The sequence below is a fragment of the Rhipicephalus sanguineus genome, chromosome 4, assembly GCF_013339695.2.
Source record: "Rhipicephalus sanguineus isolate Rsan-2018 chromosome 4, BIME_Rsan_1.4, whole genome shotgun sequence".
NCBI classification, from domain to species: domain Eukaryota; kingdom Metazoa; phylum Arthropoda; class Arachnida; order Ixodida; family Ixodidae; genus Rhipicephalus; species Rhipicephalus sanguineus.
The window spans coordinates 131,322,297-131,340,845 of NC_051179.1; the positions used below are offsets into that span (position 1 = coordinate 131,322,297).

The 18,549-nt window shown below is 49.3% G+C and overlaps 1 protein-coding gene across 1 annotated transcript; it reads left to right on the forward strand.

Moving 5' to 3' along the window:
* Window positions 1–497: 497 nt before the first annotated feature.
* Window positions 498–18,341, forward strand: LOC119391600 (neprilysin-11). Its single transcript, XM_037659272.1, has 4 exons — window positions 498–884; window positions 10,929–11,252; window positions 13,810–15,450; window positions 18,282–18,341. The coding sequence occupies exons 1-4, from the start codon at window positions 498–500 to the stop codon at window positions 18,339–18,341; spliced, it is 2,412 nt and encodes an 803-aa protein (XP_037515200.1).
* The last annotated feature ends 208 nt before the right edge of the window (window positions 18,342–18,549 follow it).

The following is an 18,549-nucleotide window of genomic DNA, read 5'->3' on the forward strand; positions in this document are numbered from 1 at the left end:
CCAACCAACCATTCCTTTGAAGCAGTGAAGACACAGCTCGCAGACGCCACCCTGCTTGTTCACCCAACACCAGACGCTCCACGCTGCCTTATGACCGACGCGTCGAATGTGGCAGTTGGAGCCGCCCGGACGTCTACAGACCCATTGAGAGCGTCCTATAATTGCTATCGCAATAAAAGCAGACTTAATACGATCTTCGTTTGTCAGTATCTATTGAAACACTCTCTATATAGTAATTCAACGCGGCAATGTCCCCTTTTTTCATTTACTTATTTGTTAATTTACGATTACTATTTCTTTAATCTGTTCTGGAATTATTTTTATGTCTTCGTCCCCTGATTTAACATCCAACTATTAACCAGTCTGTCGTAGTGGGTCCCAACATCTTTGGGCCTGCGTAATCGACCAATCCAGCCAACCGCCTATTCGAGACTCTCACAAGACGCAGCCGCATATAGCGCCCTCCTTCCAAGGTTTCCTCGCACATCCCAGCTGCAATGAGAGTTGCTTCGGACAGCAGCATCTCGGAAGAAGGTCCTACGGACTCGACGAGCGCTGCAACGCCAGCGAGCGGTCAGTGTCCGCGGCTACCCGCGCCCTTGGACGAAGAGACTGCTGCTTCGCGGGGCCCGCGTAGCTCTTCGCCTCCGACAGCGGTGTCGCCGAACAGGCGCCGTTTGCTCCAAGCACGCATCGCTATGGACGACCGCCAGAACTTATCTCCGCAAGAAGCTGACGCGTCGCCGGATGAAGAACCGAGGCACAGCAGCATACACCTGCCATCGCGGCACCAGCGCGAGCCGCCTAGAAGGCGCACCTTCGTGGAGAACGTCACTTTCCGGGGCCAAGAGACGCTGCTGAGCAGGAACGCCTCGCTAGAGAGCGTCAGGGGGCTCGCGGTCCTAGCTACCGACAAAAGGGGACGTTTCCATGACACACGCTGCAGCTCTCCGCGCGCTTCGGGACGGATACGCGCGGTGTGTTTTACACTCGCCGTCGTGCAGGGAACGGCGCCGGCACTGCGGCCGCTTCGGGATCCCGAAGACGCACGCCCGTGGCCGCGAACCGCATCGCTTCGTACCTGGACGCACGTCGCGGTCCAGCCGCAGACACGTAAGCTTTATTTTTTCCATCGGGCCTAAAGATTGTATGTTTAAAACCATTAGCGCACCCAGGATTTCTCTCAGGGGGGGGGGTCTGAGAAGACTACAGGAATGCGTGGGTGGGGGCAGGCGGCAGTGCATATTACGCCTTTCGTTGTTTTATGCTGGAGGAATGCAACGACAAATAAACTATGAGATTACCATTATAATAGAATACTAATGGAAATCATAGTAATCAATAATATCATAATAATAGTATCGAATAATAATAAGAATAATAATAATAATAATAATAATATAATAATAATAATAAATAATAACAATAGATATAATATAATAATATCAAATGTGATATGATGATGATGATGATCTTTCAGCGTTTTGACAGGCAAGATCTTGAAAAACTGGAGAGGGCCAAGAAACAGTTCAGTGAAGCAGTGCACGTAGAAAATAAACGGCAAATTGAATAAACCAACGCTAGTAATATAGTTCCAACAAAGATGTCTGGAAATACTTGTTATTGCAAATTTTTCAGCTCAGGTATTGATAAGGGTGCTGACGTGCCGGCCGGCTGGCGGTCGCGCAATGTTACTTTAAAAAATTATTATATGAGTAGCGCAAACAAATGGGACGCAAAAAAGGCACACGAGGACACGGCGGCGCCGTGTGCCTTTCTTGTGTCCCAGTTATTTGCGTCTATGTGCCTGATTACCACAGTAATCAGGAAATGTCACACAAGCAAGCCCCATTGGCAATTTTAGCAGTTAAAAACTTTGCAACTGAGAATCTTGTGCATAATGCGAGCAGACATCCTATATTATACTTCTTCCAGCCTCGCCAAACTATAAATCTGAAAGTGCATCGTAAATATTGATATAAACTTTGCGGCATTGATTACAAACAGTATGTGCAGCTCAATGCAGCACACAGATAGCACAATTATCAGCTCACGGACCTAAACTGCATTGTAGCCAAGCTTACCGATTGCCATGTCATTCGGTGCACAGGTTCGGCGACTGAAGTATCCTCAGTGATAAGTGACTGGTGGATGACGCATCTGAAGGCGATAAGTGCTGAGTCATCGCTTCCTTTCTGGCCGTAATCGGGTATTCCGGTGTTCTTGCTGGTCCTCTTGAATTCGAACACGGAATCTTTGTCGGGAAGTAGGTGAGGATCGTGTTCAACTGGCGTTTGTGGTAGCGTGGTGTGGTAGCTCACTGTCGACGCAGACTCGCGCAGCAGACACAGAAGCCAGTTCTAGCTAAAACGCATGGAGGGGCTTTAGTTCTAGCAAGCGAACTGCACATCGAACTTCGTAGCTTCCGTCCGATGTACCACATACAAAAAGAAGTAGTAAAAATAGAGAGGTCGAGAGTTGTCTACTGGAAAAAAAAAAAGAAAGGAAACGTGGCACCCCATATACCTCTCGCACTTTCCAAACACCTTTTTTCTTGTCGAACGAGCCGCGTACGAGGTCGCCTTTCTTCTCGCCGCTCCAATGCACCTCGTGCGTCCGCTGTCAACAAAGTTAAGAAAAATGCACGACCACCCTGCTGGCGACACCCTTTGCCTGCAGAAAACGCACGCTCCGAAGAAAACAGAAAACACTTGTTTCGAAGCCGCCCGACGCCCTCTTATCGGTGGAACTTTGAGCGAGCATTGTCCCTACTTCGAGGGAGGGATGAAGAGCGTTTTTTTTTTCTTGTTCGGCTGGTATGAAAGGGTGAGTCAGGCGGCGGCGGTGATCTTCGGCAAAGAACAGAGGAGTGCGAGGGATTGACCGGCGGGAATGAGTTGAAGAGTAAAAGGGGGCGGGGAGCTCCTTTGGAGTGGCCGGACTGTGCGAGGCTGTACGCAGACATCTTTTTCTTTTTTCTTGCGATCTGCGCAGGGAAAAAGCGACGGTGCTACGTGTAGGTTGCCTTGAGCGTGGTTCACAAATGGGGTCGTTTGAATCTGCCATCATTCATTCCGGTAATTGGCTTCAGCTGCGAGAAATGGCGACGTCTTTCCTGTCTTTCTCAGTTCCGCTGGTGCAGCTGGCGTCGCAGCCAGTACAGTAGTTTTGTTGAAGATGTCTTGGGTACGCTCTTCCAGTGGCCAGTCTTGGAGAAGGCAGACAACGCGCTATTGTGTTCGTAATGCTGAAAACATTTTCACGAGCCGCCCGTTCCCGTCGTCGGCTGCGGGCCACACGCTCGAAGGGGTCGGGCGTCAAAAAGACCTTTTTTTTCCCTTCTTTTTTCGGCAGCCTAGTACGCCGGCGGCTTTTCGAACATGTGGCTTCGTTTTGAAGTCGCGCGCCGTCCGCGGAAACGGGCGATGGTTTCGCTGGGGCCAGGGATAGCGGAGAGTGATGTATTTCTGTCGTGATGTTGATTGGGGGAGGCCTGTTGCTGGATTTCTCAGCTTGCGTCGTTCAGGGGCGGATCCAGGCGCTTGCTTTGGGGGGGGCGGTTGGTTGTTGGGGGGGGGGGGGAGAGGAGGGAGGGGGGCGTTGCCCAACTTTAAAACTTCACGTTAGTAACCAAATGCTCATTATTTTTGTTCTCAGTTGCATTGCTCAGTGCCATTTCATTATCTAAAATTTCGCATATTTCCGCTAAACATTGGGGAACACGTATCAGTGTTGTTGGTAAGAGGAGGGTGAAAGAGGGAAGGCAGGCCACCTGCTCGATAAATGAGTATTCCCACAACGGCGAGCTTAGTATTCCTTGAACGTAGTTTCGGAGTAAGCCTCCCTTTGTTACCCCGCCCCCTCCTCCCCATTGCCTTTTTTCTGGCCGGTCGTGTTGCCAGAAAATGCCCTTTCTATCTCCGCAGCCTAGGACGGTCAAACGGAGCTTTTCGGAGTCGCGCTCGATTATACCCCGCGCACGTGCTCTCGGAGGCTTGCTCGGTACTTCGGCGAATATAATTCACAGCACCACTGCCTGCCTTCCTTCTTTTTTTTTTTGGACCAGCCGCTGAAGGTTGACTAAAAGGTAACTTGTTCTGCACGCTTTGTGGGACCACGGCCGGGCTAGACTGCACGTGCGCGCTCAAGCGCGCACGTGCAGTCTAGCCCGGCCGGTGGTGGGACGAAAGATGCCAGTTTGAATGACACAGAACAGACCTCCTGTCTCTGAGAAAAAGATGGGAGAATTTGAAGACCCCTCGCTTTGCTGAAGAGCTGATGGCCCTGGGAGTGGGGAGGAAACTTTAGCTCGCTTCCATAAAGGCAGCAGTTGCTTTAGCAAAATAGTTGAGGCTTGTGCTCGTCGGTGCCTATTTGAAAGATGCAGGACGCAGAAGAATCTTTTCTAGAAAGCCTGTTTCGCTCTTAACAAAAGCGCTGGGCTGTGTGAGGGGTGCTTCCCTAGTCTCGGATTGGGATGGACACAGCGACCACCTGAAAAAATTCTACGTTCTGAAAAATGGGCCTTCGGTGAGGTGAAAAGCGGGGGGGGGGGTTGGGTTGGCTTATAGCTTTGGGGGGGGCGATCGCCCAATCGCCCCCCCCCCCCGGGATCCGCCACTGGCGTCGTTGTGTTTTTGGAAGCGAAATGCTTTCCGAATAAAAGAGTTTGGGTAGCCATTCTTGGCGAGTTTCCTGAATATATCGTGTTTTTCTGTTTTTCTTTCTTTCAAGTTCTGAGCTGCAGTGCGTTCCGGCTCTTCGCATTAATATCTTTACCACTGATGTATGCGGATTTTCGGGAGGTATGAAGTGAACAGAAAATATCGACTTGTGTAGGTGTGTTCGCACAGTTTATTTTCAAGTTACAAGAGCATCCAAAAACGACAGGGAGTCTTCTGTTTCAAGGGTGAACTGAATACTGGTTCGATAAGTTTAGATGAGAGAATAATTGTGACTTATGATCTCTTGACGCTCGAATGACAGTCGTTGAGACGTATCTGTGAAAGATTTTTGACTGCGGCTGCAATGGATTAAGAGCATTGTTCCTCGATGAGTTTCATTGTTATATTTGCCATGGCGACAGACATGGGCACAGGGTTCCAAACAGTGAAACGTTTATGAGAAAGTTTGCATATTTAGCAAACAATGCATTGTGACAAGGCAAGAAAAAGAAGATTCGCACAATATGTCTCTGGAAGGGGCCGAGTGCTTCAAATGCTTTTATCTTTTTTTTTCGTTTTGGGGAATCAATAGTTACCTTGATTCGGTCCTGCCAATTTGAATTACGTTAGACGCCGTTTGCACGTAAAAAGTGAAGCTAATTGGTAAGACCGTAAATATAAAGGGCATTTTAGCGGTGACACGTGGCTATATACTTTAGAGCTTGTCGTCGAATGAGTGCCTTCATTCTCATTTTGTGTTTTGTAGAGCCCATCTATGATGAAAAAAGAATGTTTGTCGGCAAGGAGAGTGTATACATTATTGACTATTTAAAGGAAAACAAAGGTGCTCCATGACGGACATAATTCGTGTTCATTATAATATGAAGGATTTAAGAAAAATTAACGAGAACGCCACCTTCATCGCAACAGGAAATGTTCATCACGCTTTTTTTTTTGTTCATCACGCTTAAGCGAGTTTCGTTTCCATAGCGAGTAAGGCCATGGAATATACATTAAAGCGCTTGTTATTTCTGTAAAATGAGTTTTATGTCGTAGAATTTGAAAAAAGTTGCACATTCAAGGCAAAACCAACATAGATTTATTGCGCAACTTCGTCATCGTGCCATTAGTGTCACTAAATCAAGCCATGTGAGGCCGACAATTTCATGGTATTTAGGCACTTGATATCTTAATCTCTAATTGCATTAGAAGCGTCCGAGTGAACCTGGTATAATTTGCATGTGTGCAGGTAAGTGCATTAGATTTGCCCATGTGAACCGGATAATAATGTTATAAACGGCCAACAGTGCGAACTCTTGTTCTGGACAAACATGTATGTAGCACTGCGTACACAGCTGGCTGAGCTGCTATACACAATACTTTTTGATGTCACATGCACTGTGCACCGATGTCTGTGGCCAAGTCACGCGGCGCATTATCATCGTACACTGCCCCTTTTAGACTTCCTCTGAGAATCTAATAAATGAAAAAAAAAACAATAGCTTGTTTCGAAGATTCCGAAATATCTCCTTGCTCTATTGCAGTAATCAGATGGGGCAAGAAAAGAAGAGGGGTCAAACTGACGACCCGTGAAAGCATCTTTTCTTTCGTCCAAAGCTGCTTCACTGGAAGTGAACGCAGAGCCACAGAGCACGCGGTTTGCGCTCTCTCAGTTTACGAGTAGATGAGTGAATACAACACATTTCTGGAGTAAATGAGAGAAAATCGACCTCAGACTACCTCTTGAATTGAAACGACAATGTCAACAAGGGCCTTGAACGTGTACGTTGGATTCTCGGTGACAATGACCGTGAAGCAATTACAAGGTGTGTGTGTGTGGGGGGGGGGGGTGTCAGGTCGGCCTCAGGGGGGGGAGTTACAACCCCCAACCCCCCCCCCCCCCCGTCGGTGCGCCACTGGTTTAAACTGTAGAGCGCCACAAGAGGAGGAGTCAAGTCGGAGTCATTTTGTTGGTCAGTTGTGGTGCATTCAGATGACGGACCGAATGCGGATTTGTCGTGGACGTGGACGGCTAATCCACGGATGATCCGCCTTCAGGCACATCCACGTCGACTTAATATTTGCCTTTAGTGTCCATTTAAATTGAGTGTTCAAACACGGGCCGTGACCGGAGACAACCACTTTCGGCGACAGCGCCACTTGCCTGCCGTAGGATCCCGCATGTGCAATTATTAAAGCGACTTACCCGCTATTGTTCAACCCGCCAAACAGCGCGCATTGAAAGAGATAGATATCTCTCAATGGTGATCGTCTTAGAAAACGGCCCCAGAAATACACGGGAGCAAGTGCCAGCAAGTAATGAACTGAGGTCGACTGCGATGACAACCGTACGACTCGAGCCGAAAAAAGGTGTACTAGTTTTATCCGTCCGCGAGCCACGCGGACGAGGTGCGGACGAGAAGAATCGCTGATGTGAGCTCACGTGACGCGCCGTCCCGCCTTTCCAAGTCCGCATTCGGTCCGTCGTCTGAGTGCACCAGGCCGCTTCTTTCGGGCAGGCTTAATTTTAAAACAAAGAATAGACTCACCCAAATTTCACTCTTAGCTGGGGCTGTTTCCCTCTTACTCCTAACTGGGGCTGTGCAAAATTGATCCGGAGTCCACCTCGAATAGCGTGCCTCAAAATCATATCGTTCTTGTGGCCCGTAAAACACCAGCAATTTATTGACAGTGGCTTCCCTGACAGACACGTCATCTGTACTAAGCCAAACCCAACTATATCGAACCCGGTTAAATCGAATGATCCTTTATGTCAAACTATTTTCAAACACCGCAATGCTTTGACGTCAGTGCATAGGAATATCTGCGGCTACATCGAACAAATATAGCCGGAACACTTCATACGCCGAACATCGGGCAGCGCGAAACGCCCCAAGAAGTTGGCTTTCCCTACAAGAAGTCGTTTTTTTCTCGCAGAAGGGTGCTTTTCCGCATGCATTTGGGAGAGCGAGCAGTGCGATTAGGAGGGCGCCGCGCGGAGCGAGTGGAAACCACCGCTTGCCATCACGCGCTTTCTCTCACGATTCCTCGTCGTCGCGCCCGTCGGCCCGTCATTCGTGGTCAACGCGTTCGCTTCTCGAAAAAAACAAAATACGATTTGAGCCTATTTTTCGCGCTGATACCCACCGCTGAGTGACAAATTGAACAGGAGGCAGGCCGTCGCCTGGAGACAGCTCCAGACGAACATCTCCCCTAACCCACTCCATCTAAAACGAATCTTCCCAGACAAGCATCAGGACGACACGTGTAAATTGTGCAAGGAAGGGCCAGCAGCACCCATACCCATGTTGTAAGAGTGCAATGTAATTATCGGAAGGATGACAGCTACTCCGGAAACCCTGTCGTCAATGTGGGCCGCTGCTCTGAGCAGCTCAGACCCCCGGCATCCAGACAGGGGCAGTTCAGCAAGCCCGCGAGGCAGGACCTTTACGTTGTTACGTCCGGCGCCTGCGCCGAAGGTGAAGCGGCGTTGTCTGTTCTTGGAATGCGCCGAAAGGCTGCTTGCCCGCTGACAGTCGTTCAAGCACGTGCGTTGTCCTCCAGAGCCTGTGTGTGAGGCGCCATGCGGCCCGACACATCAAGGTGATACCAGACGACCGTAATTGTTTCCGGTTGCCACATCATCCTTCAAGAGAGAACGAACGGCGCCAGCATAGATGACGTCGATGACGACCCATTCCCGCTGAGCGAGCGGTGAGGTACTTCAGGATGGCAGACCCTTTCAAGAGCCCGATGGACGCACGTATGCCCTGCGGCCCTTCACGTTTCAAAGAAAGACCCCCTTTGTGCCACAAGTGGAGAGTGCGGTCGTTACGCCCCCGTCAAAGACGTTAACCTGGGCGGGTGTTGGCGGCACCCTTGGAAGTGGCGTGTGTTATATGATTGGACTGTCCAACTTGGAGCAATTTCCCCTTCTAAGGATCTGGGGAAAGGAGACCGTTTATAATGAGCGAACGAGCTCACTATCGACACGAGATTTTCGTCGTGTAACGCATGTAAATAAACCACTGTTAAGTTTGCCTTCAGTCTCCGCATCTGCCTCTGCATCTTCCTCTCGAGGTTCCGGTGCCTGCGAAGCAGTGCTGGGCAATGTCGAAGATACATGTATCTTAGATGCTATCTTAGATACTCTTTGGGTGTCTTGTGTCTGTATCGCGATACGTCTCGCAAGACGTGTATCTGTATCTGTATTTCCGATACATGAAATAATGTACCTTGTATCTTAAGGTTCAAGATACTGCTGTCGCAACACCACTTCGCGAAACAATAATCGCAGGCTGAGCTCCGCTTCACAAGCTGGTACGAGTGCCACTAAGCCACCTGGATAAAACCAAGGACAAAGACATAATTTCATCTTTCTCCAGAGCCCTCGAATGAGGGCAGGCGATGAGGTCAGTGCGTACTCATTGGTGGAGCAGAGTCACGTGGCAGCGCTCAAGCAGTCTCGAAAGAAACAAGCGCGCGAACATCTACGCCCAGCTAGTGTAGCTTTTGTTTTCCTCGATTTTTAACATGAGTTTTATGCTGGGGTCCACCAAGACTTCAGTGACGTATTTCCGTCACGGATATGACGTTGATAAAATGGACGCTAACGGATGAGAAAGAAAAAAAACTAGAACAAAAAGTAAAGTTCCGCCCGACGCTTTACCGACTTCGCAACTGAGGCACATGCACGACACTCTACAAACACGCCTTAGATTTCTCGCGCATTCTCTCTCTTGCACAGTGCTCTCTGTTGGTGGGGCTAGTGAGGCGGGGCGGTGCCGCCGTCAAAATTCGCAATGAGTGGTGAGAGCTGAATAGAACCTTATGTGAAATGTGACGAAGATTCACACACTGTTAAAAAAATACTCGCTGTTCTTCCACGGGCGGCAGCTTCTAAAACGCGCAGTTAAGAGACACTTAAAAGGGAGTAGAGACATATTTGCATAAGTGGTTGGCTGACTATTACGTGCATCCGACGATGCCAGTCAGCGTCGACGAAACTAAGTTCGGGTTTATGGAATACACGAACGTATGTAAATCGACACACAAAGCAAATGTAGAAACCACTGCCCAAAACTACATCTTGTCTGAGGAAAAAAAAAGTAGCTGTTTGGAAAGTGATGCAGATATACGACTGTCATACGGCAACAGGAGAGGTAGCCTAGTGGCTCTGACATCGCACTACTGAGCTAGGAGCCGTGAATTCAATACTGGAGCTCTACGGTCGTTATTTTATGAAATGAAAATGCAAAAGCTCTTATGTACTTTGAAATTGTGGCCCACATAGCAGACAGTGAGTAGTAAATGCTATGTAACGGTGTTATAATACGTAGAACCTTCATATTCAAATTATTTATTAACTGTCGTATAATACCAAAACATGTGTACGTATTAGAGACAGCACAACATAATAGAATCGTAATGTCGTGTTGTCACTGAATAAATATATTTCCCCCCTAAATTGTAAGTGCATGCGTTGCCGCATCGTCGAATGGAAAAAATATTATATTTGTGCTGTAACCCTCGTCTGCGCCTGTCGTTTGGTCGTATACCGTTTGTCTCAGTGAAAATAACACGTTGGCAAATCTGCCACAAATGCTGGAACTTTCTCTGGTCCCCTCCTTTGCCGTTGATTTTGTATTCAAACATTGGTTTAACGTCAGATGGGTGAGAGTCGCTTGGAAATCGACATCTGCACTCACTGCAGCAGAGACCCCTAAGAAATTAAATTGGGGGGTTTCGATGACGTGCCAAATCCACGATATGTTTACCAGGTAGTGGAAGCACGCCGTAGTGGGACTCCGGTGTGCTTTCGTTTTTTTGTGTGTTTTTCTTTTTCCATGTCGTCGACATCGAAATGCGACCGCAATGGCTGGGAAGGGAACCTGCACCCTCGAGCGTGTAGCAGCGTCTTACCTAGGCCAGTAAGTCACCACGGCTGGTGATGACATTGTTTTAAAACTAGTCCCAAGAGCATGTGCCTTGTGAAATTACTGGCTTCGTTTTCATATTGCACTATGCGTGCTAGAACAGTTGGAAAGTTTATCAGTAAAACCTTCATAAATAGTTAGACATATATTTTACGGTGTTAGTATAATGTCTGCCTCTTCATGTGATGAGGATTTGTGAATTAGTTTACTATATGTCACAGACAATATGCAAAAAAAGTTAACGGTAAATAAGCCTTGCATGCAGTACGTGGGTGTCGTTTATGTGTGATACCTGATTTCCATTCGCTTCAATGGTTTTATCAAGCAGACGTCCTCACCAAGCATGCTGTCGTGGATGCCAGCTGTCATCCGCGTGGAGAAGCGTGCGATCCCCAAGCTCACACTGTGCTCGGCGGTCTTCCTGTGCGTGATCGTGGTCGCGGCCTTCGTGCTGGTGCTGGCGCGCAAGATGCCCTCTCGAAGGGAGCACGTCTGCTCCACGGAACACTGTCTAGAGCACGCGCGCCGCCTCTTGAGCTCGCTGAACGCGTCGGTCGACCCATGCCACGACTTCTACGCGTACGTCTGCGGCGGCGGAGACGACCACGCCGTCGGCCCCAACGATGTGCTGGACCGCTTCTACGGCTCGGAGGTCAGAGCAGTCTTGTTTCTCAATACACGTCGCCGCAACACGATGCTGCAACTTTTCCTCTGTGGGCCGCTAGAAGGGTGCGCACAACGCAAGCAGAGACGACAGAAGCACAATCTGCAAACACGACGACACGTGCGGCCATAGGCGTGCGCAGGGTTCCCCATTAGGGGGGGGGGGGGGGCGTCTCCGCCTGTTGGTCGACTCCGAAAGGAAACAACGTCCGCAGAGAATACAAAAATGAAATTAAGCGATGACAGCCTTCTCACAACGGCCTGCCATTGGTCGCCGTCCTTCCCGGGGTAAAGGCGGGAAGTAAACAGTTCTTGGAATGCATCATCAGGAGTCCTCAGCCACCATTATCGTCAAAAACATGCGTGGTCATAACTCTGCGCATTAATCAATGGCATGACAGGCCCGACTGAGTACAGGTATGTAACGGAATTGCCGCCACCCCCCCCCCCCTTGCGCACGCCTGTGCGTGTGGCTGTGTGGTCATATATCTGTTTATTTCGTGCATTCGTTGTTTGCGTTTTTATAGCGGTAGCTGTGCCTCACAGCAAGTGCCAGCCAGGCCACGAACAAGTTCTTCCGAGTCTTGTCTTCGATAAGCGTGGTGTGACGTACAGGGAAGGAGCAAAAAAAAATGAATTCTGGATATTTACGTGCAGGAATCCCGATGTGGTTATGAGGCGCGCCGTAGTGGTGGACTCCGGGATAATCTTGACCACCGATGGTTCTTTAACGTGTACCTAAGTTTAAGTGCACGAGTGTTCTTGCGTGCACCCCAATGGAGAAATCGTAGAAATACGGCCGCCACGGCCACGAATCGAACTCGTGCCGTCGAGCTTCGCAGCCCGAAAGATGGGTCGAAATAAGAGCAAGTGAGTGGATGGTCGTGAATAAAAAATGGGAGTGAATGTCGGTGACCAAGTGAACACGAGGGACCAGTACTGAGTGGACGCGAGCAGTAGGAAATAAAGTGCGGGCACTGCACTTTTTATTAGCGGTCATTCACATGTAAATGAGCTTGAGTAGAAGTGATGACTTGTGAGGGAATACACCTTTACGTGTGAGGTGGTTAACACAACTTGTTTGCTCAGAAATCAGTGCACCCAACTCCATCAGAACTTCCTTCCCTGTTCCTAGAAGCAGCATTCTGGTTGATGTACTTGTACATATGATAAATCGTGTTTCGCAATAATGAATCCAGGCAGAGCACGAAGATGAGACACCCCTTCAGGTTGGTGCTAACAACGTACCACGGGTTTCGTCTATACGTAAAAGGCTTTCCTTGTTGTTGCTGTTGTTTTTAGCCTGGTGCTTGATAGCTGGAACACCGTGTGCATTCGTTGCCGTTCATATCATATGCAAACATGCCTCTTTCCACAACACGTGTACACAAAACAGTGTAACAGCAGCAAAATCAAGGAGAGCGAACGTCATGCACAGAAAATCTTGTACAATTTCCGTTCAGCCAGCTTTCGTTCCATTCTTTCTTCTCTATTAATTTTTTAGCGGCGCATCTCCAGCTGCCACACTGCGCGCTCCGCATTGTCTGAAGAAGCGAACTCGCACGCCATGGGCAGGGACGTTCCAATCAGCGCTTGCGCGTGTGAATTTGACCAGATTCGTTTAGATGGTTTGTCTCGCTCGACGCTGAGCATTCACTAGAAAAAGGGCGAGCAGTTTTTTATTTCAAATTTCGGCTGTTTCCGCAGTTCCCCATGCAACTGAGTCATTTCATACTTTGCAGACGCAACACCAACTGCCTGATCTACGCGTTTGCAGTGCTCAAAACTCAAACCGAACGCACTAGGCGGCAACTTTCTTTTTGCTCCCCCTCGCACCATTTTACTCCATTGAATTAGTGTTTATATTTTCATCTACATACAATATAAACTCTGATAGGTGGATTAGCCATGTCAAGGCCATGGTTTCATCAAAGTGGCTCAGTGACAAAGTGACAAAGTTACCATCGCATACGTCGAGCGACTTCATGTATTCGTCCCGGTTAGATATTATACACATATATGGACGGAGATGCAAGAAAATACATCCGGTCTGGTAATGTATACTGTTGCTTCAGCTATTGTTCAAGCATGCGCCGTGGACCGGCAGTAATTCTTTTGGTCGCATTTATTCCAACTATTTTCACTGATTGGTGACAGAAAAATGTGATATTAACATTCCATTATTGCATACACCGTGACAAAGTTACCATCGCATTGAAATGAAATTAGCTTGATTTTTCTATTGATCGGTACATATTGATGTACTGAAGTGCATGCTACTGTAGATTCGTCCCGACGGTTCAGCGGGCTTGCTGCTGTGGAGCAACTCCAACGGAGGTATTCAAGAATGCCCGTACATATTAAGGCATCAGCGCGCGATAAATACCGTAGGGTGTTCACACTTCTAATTACCGTATGTCTGCCAAGGCCTGTCCTTTGCACACTGTAGGGCACGAGTTGCGCCTTCGTTATTTTTGTGGTCGTTTAGCGCGCATACGTAGTAACACGTTTCCTCTCTTATGCCGATAACTAAACGCTTTACGCAGGTGTTACACGTGCTGCTCCGGCCAGGGCTGGAGGGGAACTACACACCGACGACCACCTTGAAGGCGCTCACCGCCCTCGAGAAATGTGCCGATAGGTCGGGTGCCAACGAAGCCATCGGCGACTTCGCGCAGTTCATGGCGGACCGCGGAATCTCTTGGCCAGCGCAGGCCCTCCAAGAAGACCGCCGCGTGGGACTGCTGGAGTTACTTGACGTTCTGTTTGACCTCTCCATAAATTGGAGAGTCGCGTTGTGGTTCGACGTGAGCGCCGCATACTCGGACATTGACGGTTCCTTCGTCGTCAGCGTCAGCGAGGTGGGAGCCCTCACATGGCACCGTATGCGGCAGCTGTCTACGCTGGATGACAACGCGTACGCTGCCTTGGCTCGCAACATGTCGTCGCTGTTGACCAACGGCTCGCTCTCGCTAGGCGACGATGACCTAGCCGAGCTGCGTCGCGACGAAACTGCCATTCGCAGCGCTATCCTGTCTCTTGACCCTGCTGAGCAGCACGACCGCCTAGTGCCACTTCACAGGGTCGGCGATGTGACGAGAGTAATTTCGTCAGCCGAATGGATGGCGCTGCTGAAGAAGCACCTCAACGCGGACTTCAATGTATGCTCGCACACAGAAGTGTTACTGTCGAACGAACTGTACCTCGCGAGGATGTTCGCGTTGTTGGGCAACCTCGGAGGGGACAGAGCGCTAAACGTAACCGGTTGGACCTTCGCTTACGTGTACGCGTGGACCGCCACCCCGGCGTTCGACGATTTCCCAAGCATGGGCTCAGAAGGCATGAGGATGTACTCCCTCTGCTTCTTGAACGTGCAGGAGTGGTTCGGCCTCGCCCACTTGGCCGCTTCGTTCTCGCACGAGTTCACGACGCACGAGCGCCACGAGATAACCGGCATTCTGAACTGGACGTCATTTGCGCTCGCGGACGCCATCGCCAACTCCCGCAGTGTGTCAAATTCCACCAAGAGCATGGCTGCGGCCAAGATCCAGACAACCGCGGGGCGACACTTCTGGCCTCCGGAGCCGTTCTTCCACCAAGACACGCTGGACATCATGTACGACAGCTTTCCGGCGCAACAGAGCACATTTTTCGCGATCTGGATCAAGTCGCGGATGGCACTGAGGAAGTCTCTGACCAACCGTTACTACGGAAGTCTCATGACCGCGCGTTACCGCTGGTCCCTCAGCGACGTTCTCTACGTTTACAGCTTCAACTGGATGCGCATCAGCCTGGGGGCTTTTTACCCGCCGTCTTACTTGAAGGACGGCTCGAGCGCTATGGCGTACAGCGGTCTGGGATTCCAGCTGGCCAGAGCGCTGGTGAAAATCGCGGACGAGCACGGTAGACGGCTAGATTACATTGGGCGCGAGAACGACTGGTGGGAAATGGTGCAGAATTGTACGTGGGACCTCGCTCAGTCGGAGCACGAGAAACGTGGGGTGGCCGACTTGTTCGCGCTTGAACTGGCACTGGAGGCGTTCAAGAGGAGCTCGAGGAGCAACTACCAGCCGGTCAAGATCCGTGGACTCGAGAGGCTCTCGGAGGCGCAGACCTTCTTCATGAGCTACTGCAGCAGCTTCTGCGACAATCCGGATGGCGCGAGACTATGTGGCCTGGCGGCGAACGTCAGTGATTTCGCAAGTGCTTTTTCTTGTCAGAAACAAGAGAGGGACACCTGTCTATTCGTCTAAACTTGTACAAAGACAATTTGTCTATGTCGCGAACACTTACTCTAATAGGGTTACCTACGTGATGGGGCAAATAAATGTGTATGTGCCCTTCTTTCTTTTGTAGTCTGCTACCTCGACATTTTCTGCTGAGTCGTATTTACTAGGACGAAAACTTGAACAGAAAAACGATCTGAATAGGCTAGAGCGCTAAACTTGAACTGACGGATTTCATTGAGTAAACATTCAAATAAGAAGCTACCGTATGCGCAAACCAATGCGCAAGGAGATAAGCAATACGAATGCGCCACAAAGGAGAAACGGAATGCGCAAAGTGACAAGCGATATAACCACACAGAAAGCAATTACGTATCGTCGAATACCAGCTTATATTTAAGGTAAAAAACATCGTTTTGTGCGAGTACCGCGAATGGTGCTCTGACGCATTCATCAACAGCTTTTAAAACTAAAAGTGCTTCAAAAGATGATTTAGCTGCGATCAACTGATTTTGTCTCGTGTATGTACTGCGCGAGCGGAGATAACGCGCAGCTAAAAAGTGCGAGGTCCTGAATGGAGCAACGCGCAGTACTGACATTTTCCACATGTTTTCAAACGAACAAGAGACGAGGAGGATTTAGCGACCATTGGGTAGAAAACAAAGGATAGGAACTAGAAAAACCACTCTCGCCCTCGAAGTCGGGCAGTTTTGGGACCATTTGAGGAACTATAAAAACTGCGTTCGAAGAGATGTTCTACAAAATGCACAGTACCACATCACCAAAATCGCATGCAATATTTACCACGTATTTCTAAAGCCCACGACTATCCATTGAGCTTTGATGCATTGTAATTAGTTCGCGAATAAATCCCGGTGGCACCTGAATAGGAAGGTATGCAAAGACGCCCGTTTGCTGACGGTGGAGGCTCATCGGCAGCGATTTACCAGTTATATATGTTTCACTCAATGCTCGCATTTCTACAGAGGTCACGCTCAGTTGCGTAGCCAGGGGGGGGGGGGCACACCGGGCTTGTGCCCCACCCCGAAATTTTTTTCTGCCATGGGATACACAGCACAAAATGACACTCGGCCCCACTTACCTCCCCGGACCCCACGCCGGATCAGAGGCGTGGGCCCCCCCCCCCCCACCTCCGAAAAATATTTCTGCCTACGCCACTCGTCACACTGAAGAGACATTGTAGTGCGCTCAGTGTTGCGCGATAATGTATGTATTCCACCGATTCACCAATGCAGCTGCCTGATTATATGCCCACTGGTACAGTATAATGCAGTGTTCTTGCCACTTTAAGCCTGCAGAGAGGCATTTATGAAGTATGTCTCGCAAACCACACGACGACAAAAATTATGTTGCTCTTTAAAATGTTCTACGGCAGAATTTTTTCACTGTGTTGATAAAAATGTATTTTTGGGGTGGAACTGAGTGAGTGAGAGAGAGAGAATAAACAATGCTTAGTAGGACTGACAATCCGGCTAGTTGGTAAGGATTCGTATTTACGAAACGTCGCCACGAAGTAAGACAAAAACACGAAGGAGCACACGAAACACAAGCGCCGAAAGCGCATTTTGTCTTACTTTGTGCGCCGTTTCGTAATTAAGAGAGAATAAGCATGTATTCACAGAGTGGCGGGTTACTGAAAGTGGGAGGCCCCTTATATCCAGAATCCTCTGGCCTGGACCACCCTCCGGGCCCGGGCGACTAGTTGGCGCTGGTCGTCAATGTCGGGCCTTAGAGATCTCTGCCTAAAGACCACACTTCGGTGAGGAGGCTTTGGTTGGGAGGCCCCTTATATCCAGAATCATCTGGCCTTGACCACCCTCCGGGCCCGGGCGACTAGTTGGCGCTGGTCGTGAATGTCGGGCTTAGAGATCTCTGCCTAAAGAACACAGTTCGGTGAGGAGGCTCTGGTCTGCGTTTGTTGCTGCGGATTGTAGCACTGCGATACTTTCTTTGCATTGCAGTTGAAGTTGTGGTGCCAGGGTGTCTGGTACGTTGCAGTGAGGACACGTGTAGCTGTGTAACGTTCGTTTGATATGGGGCTATAGGATGACGCGAGTGAGCGTATTGCTCTGAAGTCGCCTGTAGTCGGCGCCTTCGTCTCTTGTTAGTTTTGGATGTGCGGGATTGTATAGCCTGCGTTCAAGCCGATAGTGTTGCAGCAGTGCGTGGTAAGTTAGTGGCATGGATTCTGTTTCCTTCTCTGGTGTTGTTGTGTGGGACGTGCCTCGGATCTGGTGCGGGTAGGCCCGGTTGACGCTATCGCATGCCTCGGTGTGTGTCGCTTCAATCCTCTCAAGGCCCATGGGACCCGGAGCCCACACGATGTAGTATCTTTCGGGCAAAGCTATATAGGTACTAAACCTGAATGAGTTTCATATATTTTGTCGGCATATGATCAACGAAACTTAGGATTTAAAACAAATAAAGCTAGTGAAGACGAACTTCCAACGCTCTTACGGGCTGGCGGGATCTCCAATAATCGTCAACTCATTACGGTCTCCTCAGAGCGAAATAACAGTGTCGGCTAGTAAAAAGTACTTCATGTATTTGTCACGTGCCGGCCGTCCCCCCCTTGATCATGTACATTACGACCCTTCGTATCGACCCATTCAAGAATAATATCATAGATGTGTGTCACATTGCCTCCTGACTCACATCTGTTGGCGAAAATTGTCTGTGTAAGACGCTGCGGCTGGCGCGGAAACTTATTCCTGGAGCGAAATAAAAGATCTATGGCGACCATCCGCCGCACCTTCGTCTCTCTCCCCAAGAGTCAAGTGCCCATCACCACGGTGTACCTGCGTTCTCTTGGCAATTTAAAGGACCCCTGACACCAAAATTGAAACCTCAAGATGTCTTTGTTGTTTGATTGTCCTGTATACGTCGGCACTTCCGAACGATTATTAGTGTCTGACGTTGCCTTTAAGATATCTTAATTTGGTTTTAAGGTAAGCGTGAGTGCTCATCCGAGTTGGCAGAACCTCGCGATACCGCCACTGGTATGTCGTAGACCAAGGCCCCGCGTGACGTTCCACGAGT

What these genes read in the sequence shown, in the direction of transcription:
- LOC119391600 (XM_037659272.1), top strand. Translation starts at nt 498, where the DNA reads ATGAGAGTTGCTTCGGACAGCAGCATCTCGGAAGAAGGTCCTACGGAC. An exon ending in GGAACGCCTCGCTAGAGAGC is followed by an intron (nt 885 to 10,928) that starts GTCAGGGGGCTC and finishes TTTATCAAGCAG; the next exon opens with ACGTCCTCACCAAGCATGCT. An exon ending in TATGTGGCCTGGCGGCGAAC is followed by an intron (nt 15,451 to 18,281) that starts GTCAGTGATTTC and finishes TCTCTCCCCAAG; the next exon opens with AGTCAAGTGCCCATCACCAC.